Here is an 8102-nt window from a genome sequence, read left to right on the forward strand (position 1 = left end):
CCAAACCAAATTAAAATAGAATTAAATGATCTCCAACTTAAAAATGTCAAAACTTTGATCAAAACAGAAAACTAATTATATCTTTCTGACCACCCTCTGTTCTCTTGCCTTCTTTTTTAATTCATTTGAATTCGTTCTTTTTTATTTTAGTTAAGTTTCTGTATATTTTTTTTATGTTTGTTTTTGTTCTACTTTTTTGTTCATGTGATCCACTAGTGAGATCAGTGCTGCGTCACTGAAAGTGTTATCACGTTAAAGGCGGAATAAAATAAAATAAATGAAATAAATGCATACCTGTCAACCGTCCCGATTTAATCGGGATGGTCCCAATTTCTGATGTCAAAAACGCCAAAGAGTCGGGACGTCCCTATTTTTAGAATTTTCCAGCCGTACAAAAATCGACTAAAAATGCCGATAATCAATTAAAAAACGATTGTTTTTTTTTCATTTTGAGTACAGGGAATAAGATGTAAAGGCACCATTGTCACAGACTATTCAATCAGTAGTATAGTAGGAGTACGTGTTTAATTTGGTTCTTTTTAGATAATAAACATTGTTGTCACAGACTATCCAATCATTAGTATAGTAGGCTTACATGTTTAATTTGGTTCTTTTTAGATAATAAACAATGTTTTAAATATGATAATAATAATGTATTATAAAGACAAATGATATGTTATGACCTAGGCTTCAATTGGCAGATGTTTTAGGCCTAGCCTACTAGACCCTGGTCTGATTAAGCCTAGACCTAAGATTCTTCTTAGGCCTAGCCCTGTCTGGGCAATAAAGGCCAAGGCCTATTAAAATAAATATTGTACAAACATATCTGTTATGTAAAATTTAGTTTCTGTTATGGCTTTTTTCTGTCAAAGATTTGGGTTTCGTCATGTGTCATCCGTCTAAATACTCAAATGACGTTATGAGATCAGCGAAATAAGCAACATACTGTGCCCTTTATGGTGAAGTCTGTAGGCCTACTGATTAAAATGTAACTTAATTTGTGTTGGTTGGGAGGTATAATAAACATTACATTTGAAATTAAGTAACTCTTGTTTTTTATTTAAAGCAATGTACAGGAATTAGGATGTATAATTACCATCTTACAAATTGTTTGGGGTGGGGGCATGGCACTAATGAACAGCATCCCTATTTTTGATATTTGAATGTTGTTGGCAGGTATGCTAATGTAATAAGTCAATCGTCACTGCAACTTCCTACTGTATGTTATTTGCCTATTCCTCACTTGTTCACATAGTGGACGCTTGGCTTGATTTTTTTTAGGTTTGTGTGCAAAAAAAATACCTAGTTTTTTCATCGCTGCAAAGATATCGTGCACCGTAATGAAAATTGAATTGTAATTGATTATTACTATCGTAAAACAAGGTTAATTAGTCCCTGAAGAAAGTTAATTCAAATTCAATATTAAGTATGAACAGTTAAGGAATTCCTTGAGTCAATGACACCTGATAAACTAAACAAACTGAACGTTTAATAGGAATATGCTAGACCTATTTTAAAGACAAAGAACGGGATTAGGTGTAGGCCAACGGCCAGGCAGGAGGGCACCGAGGCCTCCTCCTACTAGGCCGTAGCCTAGCGTAGTTATGAAATGTTTTGCACCGACCAAAAAGTCAGTGATTGTTATTGTATTCTCTCTCTGGAATGCTTTAAGAAATTAAATCTTTGACGAATGTCTATCAAAATAGCCATACAAACAAGTTCTTCTAACACAATACAAATTACAGTACGTAGTTATTTATCGTATCTGTACTGAAAATGATGATAAAGCAGTAAAAATATCTTTGAATAAATTCATCTGGTTTCATAATATTTTTCGAATGATTTTCTTTTATTTAACCAGTAGAACCATGTTACTAACCTGCAATGTTTCAGATGCACTTCGGCTATCCTTTCTCAAGCATAGATTCTAATGTTCGTCAACACCACTATATACGTGGTGTAGTATGCCCTCAATCGGTAACATGTTTGCTTGCTTGCTGATTTCTGGGAGACTCCCGCGAGTTCGGAGAGACTTGGGACCCCTGTATTTGAATGACGAAGAATATAAGCAGTAAAAAGAAAATTTACAATCTTAGAACTATCAAAATTCAGTGGAATTGCCAACATCTGTCACACCTGTTTAGTGGCATTTAAAAAAATCCGCTCTATTTAGAGCTCTATAGTACAGTTTAGCTTTTGTTTGTTTCAGGTAAAACAGAACAAATAAAGGAGATGGAAAACACAATGCTTGAAATGATAGCCTTAGAACGAAACCTAGAGTACTTCAAACTGGCAGTCCGTAAAGTTAGTTGCCAGGTATGTATCGAAGGGTCCACTAATTAATCTCAGATAAGATAGTATAATACATACTCCAAGTATTGAAATGCACGGCATCCTGTCGGGATTCAATATTTCAACATTAATTATGTCATCGTCAGGAATGAATCATTCCTGATGATGGCATAATTAATGTCAAAATATTGAATTCCGACACGATGGCATGCATTTCGATACTTGGAGTATGTATTATACTATCTTATCTGAGGTATGTATCAGACATTTACTTGCTGCTTTAATCAGTCAGTATGTAACATGTGAGCTGTCGTGACAAAATGAGTCGTGTGGTACGCCAGGTCAATTTGATATATTCAAGAAAATATGTCTAAAGTGATATTTTGACAAAAATTGGGTTTCAAATTTCCTAATAAGTTCAATATGTATATTTCAGAGCAAAAGTTCTGAGTTGAGTCAATAACTCATTTTTCATTTTTTGTACCACAAAACTCATTTTGTCACGACAGCTCACATATTGTAACACAAGGGTTCAATACTGATAATCAATAAACTGGAAGGGGTGGGAGCTTGGCAATCCACCACTAATAATTATTAAATGAAGGTCCTAGTGATTCACATCCACTAATCATTGGGGTGGGTGGGGGGTTTCCAGGGGATCTGTCTTTGAAACTCATAAAAGTGGGTTGGGCTGGCGATTTGCCATTAGTAATTTAACTTCATTTCAGTTTTGCTTTAAATTTCATTTGCTTTTTTTTTTTGCCGGTCACAAGGTACCCAGTAATATTGGTAGTGGCTGTACAGAAAAGGACCTTATTAAAACTTTACAGCAATTTATAAATGAATTAGAGGTAGAGGGAGAAAAGACACCACTAGAAAATCATGAGAAGTACCAAGAAATGAAAAAGCAATTATGGCAGGTACAACATCCAGGTAAAAATATCTTTCGTTCTTTGATATTATATTGTTTTTATTTGTTCCTCAAAATATAACTCGTAAATCATTGAGAAATATTTATGGCAATTGATAAATATCGGTGATGGTAACAAAATAATTGGTAAATTGTTGTTTGTAGATTTAGCATTTCCAACTCAGGCACAAACTGAACTCGGAGAGGATGAGGAGTTTGTGATGACTCAAGCAGAGGTTAGCCTTAAATGCCCCATTACACAGCGGGAGATGACAGACCCAGTGAAGAATAAACATTGTGGACACAGCTATGAAAAGTCTGCTGTTAACACTTACATGAAGTCCAGGAAAAAAGTTATGTGAGTACTCATTTAGTGAATAGAGGTACAGTACTGTATGAACCTTGAAAGTATGAAATCTATTATATTAAGAATGGTATTGGTGGCAATGAGCTTATTACAAAAATGTTTTATATTGCAAAATAAAAAGGTACAATTAAAGTGTGTAACTATTAATACTGATTACTCTTTGGATTATCATAACAAATCTAAACTAGAGAGGGAGACAAACAAACTGCATATGAAATTGAAGGGAGGGGAAAAATGTATGGAATGTTACAAACATGTTAAAATAAATGTTGTCCTGTAATTACAGGTGTCCTGTTTGTGGTTGCGGCAACCAGAATCCTCTACAAAAGGCTGACTTACAGGATGATAAGGAAATTAGGCAGATAATACAAAGGAAAAACCGTCAGGCTGGAAAGAGGACAGCATTGCAACCACTTGAAACATTAGTTGCGTAGTTTAAATTGAGAAGGAAATAACTCGATAACAAATCTCCAAAATTCATGACATATGAATAGCTGTTTCGGATGAGGAATTTGAAGTAGAGGGGCCCCAGGGATTGACTGTTACAGACAGAGGGTGTAGACCACCTCAGGGGCTGAGGTAGGAACATTATTATTATGGCACCTGTAGATGGCTGAAGTAGCACTGTCACGCCTAAATTTATTTATAATTTTCCTTTTTCTCCATTTTTTTAAAGAATTTTGAAAAATTTAGGGGGAGGGGACCCGCCACTGAATAGGCTTGTAAAATGATATAAATTGTTGGCATATTTGAATTTTCTTTATACAGTATTATTCAAACTAGTATTTTTTCAATTGTTCTTTGTAGACCCATGATAACAAATAGTAGACCACATTTGTTGCACATTTGTCTTCCCTATCAGACAATCTTATATTTTAATAGATAAATTTGATTATGTTGAGTTTTATTTGTTGATGTACATGGATGCACCACACAATTATATTTTGGTATCCATGAATGTAAATACATTGGAAATGAAAAATACATTATTAAAAAATAAAACTTTTTTAAAGCAATTTCATCATGTTTCATCACCTTGTTTAGTGAACCCGCCGCATGCTAATAATGATGATTTGGAATAAAAAATTTTATTTTTGGCCAATTAGCGTACCCGCCGCCACAAAAAAGTGGAAATTAAAAAAATAACAGTTTTTCTTCATTTTTATTATGAAATCCCCGAAAATAAGATCTGTGTATTTCTTCCTAATGATATAAATTTGAAGCATTTAACCGTCCCATTACCACACTGTTTACATTCACCAAAAATATTTTGTTTTTATTTTCTCCTTTGTCTGGATGTTTTGGCAAAACTATTTGCAAAATAAGGAAACAAAATTTTATATTTATTCCTCTTCGCCTTCCTCTGACGATCTTTAAAAAATAAGTTCGCGAAACACGGTATAAAAAAATTCTTGCCTATTCGTAAAGGTAGGTAGGGAATTATAAAGAGTGTTTTTATTCTACTGTATCAGCTATGGCTAAAAAACATTGAGTTAGTTATTAGTTTTAATTTAAAAATTTGAATAGAATTGAAATTTTTAGGCCATCTAGGCATATAAATGATACCTTTACTCTCTCTGTTATATACCAGTAAACTTAAAATGGCTTGTAATAAATTTAATTAAGGATTTTTTTGTATTAAAACTTTTGTAAATATTAAAAACTGAAGTATTTTGATATTGTGTTTCAAGCGAAGTTAATAACTCATTTTTTTTTGTCTTTAGTTGACTTTTTTAATGTTCTCCCGTATTTTACCACGGTTTAGTTTTTGGGTCTATTGCTCTCTTTAGTGGGCAGTATACCCCCAAGGAACCTTTTTTTTTCAGTGTTAAGCATCATTGTACAGTACTCGAAATAAAAAAAAAAACTTTGATACAAGTAAAGTTATGAGCCAATATTTGAATTTTGGTGGCCATTTTATAAATAGCCGCAAAAAAATTTGTTCTGCCCTTTTTCTGCAGCTTCCCCTATCCTGCTTAATTTTTTAATTTGTACTCTAGTGATGCTAAATCAGTAGAGAAATCTTGGTATCCGAATGGTCAGTGGGGGCCCCTGACTTTTACTATGCTAAGACTAGAAATTTCACTGCCCAAGGGTATAGAGCTTAACCAATCTCCTCTACTCCTTCCCTTCTCCTTCAAAACTTATTCAGGATCTGCATTTTTCCTCATCATATCTGAAAGCACTTTATAATACAAGGCTGTAGGAAGCTGTCCAGCTGGTCTGGTTGTGGCCGGAACAATATTTCACCAATCAATATCATTTGTATGCCAAAATTGTCCTTTTGACGCAACATAGTAAAAAAAAAACAAAACAAAACAAAATTATATATTAATGCTTGGGGTACACCACGTAGATAGTTCTGAAAAGAGCTGTTGTTGTTTGTTGAGAATATCTCGACGTTTCAATTGAGTTGCTCCAATCGTCTCAAATTTTTGCACCGCAGCCCCAACCATGGTTTGGCTGACGGTGGATCTGGACTCGCGGTTCGAAGTAGGTAAAGTGAATATGCCTACATCAAAGACAAGTTTTATTTTCAATGGTATATCACAATGTTTCAAAATTAATATACTATGGTACATCACAATCAACAATTAGATCTTTGCATGGTTTGCCGAAAATTGATGATAAAAGATCATGAAAAATTTGTTGGCGCTTCATTTGATATCTTTTTTTACGTTGTAATTTTTATAGTTCATTATATATGATCATTCTTTTAATTGTTTTACTGTATTTTAATGTGAGAACTGAATTTCCGACTTGGAGCAATAAAGTGTACCTTATCTTATCTTTTGACCATAAGGGTGATGTGGTGATGATGCATTTTACTGAGGCCCATATAAGGTCATTTCCGATCATCTAGAGTACAGGTGAAAATGAATTACAAACCCTAATGTGTGCAGGCGGCCGGCCAATTTTAATGCCCACCCCTGATCTAGAGAGTACTGTTTCCTCAAATTCCATGGGTGTGGTCTCATGGAATGTCTCCCCCATCCACCCCCCCGCCCACCAGATGTGTATAAGAGACAGCAATTATGATTTGGTCCAGGCATTGACATGTTCTAAACCTTTTACAGGTTTTGTTTTGGATTTTTTTTTTGGAAGCTGGGACATAAAGTTTCAAACTTAGGCCTATTTAAAGTAATTCCTGTATTATTATTTCAGAGTTTTATATTATGAACGAAATTGAAATGATTTTGTGATTTTCTTAAAATTTATGGTGTAGATATAATAAATATAAGGTAATACTAAAGTAGGTTAAAAGAATTTTTGATGGAAAATAATGCTTAAGCTTGTTTAGCATACCAATGTTGCATGCAATGTAATACCCGGTTGACATGCGGTTTCCAAGAAAGTTTTGTGTCAATGATGACACCCAGGAATTTGGTCTCATTTACACGAGTTACCGTATGTTATAATCGATTAATGAACTGTAATAATTATGCTGATTGAAAATACTGTAATGTAATTACTTTTCGAGGCGTTCAATGATAGTTTATTAAGTTTAAACCATATAGAGACCTTTCTCAGCGTTCATCGTTTTAATAGTAAATTTGCATCCTTATGAGAAAAAAAACCAATATTCGTGTCATCAGCAAAGACTAGAAGAATTAGGAAGGTCCGACATAATATTAAAAACAGAAGCGGTCCAAGTATCGAGCCTTGAGGCACACCACCGTGTTATGGACAAGAGGCAAGAATGGACAATATTTATTGACAGTAGTAAACTGACTTCCAGAGGGTCCCAATACTGTATACACAAAACAATTGAAAAAAAAAGAAAAGAAGAGAATAGAACTAAAAATTTATTGAAAAACCTCATGCAAGAAAAAGTGTTCAGTGGCAAAAACGAGATCTTATGCAATTAAAAATTGTCGTAAGTTATTAATTAATCAATAGTTCATTGAATGAATAATCAAAAAGAATATTGGTTGAACGTAAAAAGAAAAGCATTGAAATGAAATGTATTGAACCAAAGATACTCTCTTGTGTTTCTAGTATCTTTGATTGAACCTTGATTGAACCATGATTGAACCATGGAGGTATTATTGAGAAGGAGATCACTCGAAAAAGCTACGCGCACGCAGCGCTATGCAAATGAACCAAGATCAAAGTTGCCGCAGCGCGTGAAGAACTTTTGCGCGATGCCTTTGAAGTCCCATGTGTTCCCCGCCATCAAATTTTCAGCAGGCATAGTTTACCAAAAAATTGAACATGGCGAAATGGAGAGCACCTTCTTTTCTCGATGCGCACTACATCACTATGGCTGCGCAATCGTTTCCATTTTGAAGCTGATACATCTATCTCTCATAAAATATCAAACATACTAGAAATTGCAAATTGCAAGTGAAGTGCTGCGAAGTACAACTGCATATAAATGTTCTTCGAACAAAATTATTTATGCGAGTCAAGTGAAAATAATGAATAATAAAACTATAACAAATAATATGAGACGCGACCCATTGTCTATATTAGAACACTTCTCATTGGGTAACAAAGTCGTAATTTTTTATTTTTGTCAAAAAGTGTCTA

At 34.1% G+C, this 8102-nt stretch overlaps 1 protein-coding gene across 1 annotated transcript in view; it reads left to right on the plus strand.

Moving 5' to 3' along the window:
- The window catches only part of LOC117119320 (E3 SUMO-protein ligase NSE2-like), an 8304-nt gene extending 3638 nt beyond the window's left edge, over positions 1 to 4666 (plus strand). The window contains exons 3-6 of the mRNA XM_033264104.1: positions 2210 to 2316; positions 3066 to 3225; positions 3368 to 3560; positions 3856 to 4666. Of these exons, the coding sequence (XP_033119995.1) occupies positions 2210 to 2316; positions 3066 to 3225; positions 3368 to 3560; positions 3856 to 4003 (608 nt within the window). The 3' untranslated portion in view covers positions 4004 to 4666. The remainder of the gene's footprint in view (positions 1 to 2209; positions 2317 to 3065; positions 3226 to 3367; positions 3561 to 3855) is intronic.
- Positions 4667 to 8102: the final 3436 nt, after the last annotated feature.

Source organism: Anneissia japonica, unplaced genomic scaffold (genome assembly GCF_011630105.1).
Source record: "Anneissia japonica isolate Jap-2015-1 unplaced genomic scaffold, ASM1163010v1 scaffold218054_len391659_cov197, whole genome shotgun sequence".
NCBI lineage: Eukaryota > Metazoa > Echinodermata > Crinoidea > Comatulida > Comatulidae > Anneissia > Anneissia japonica.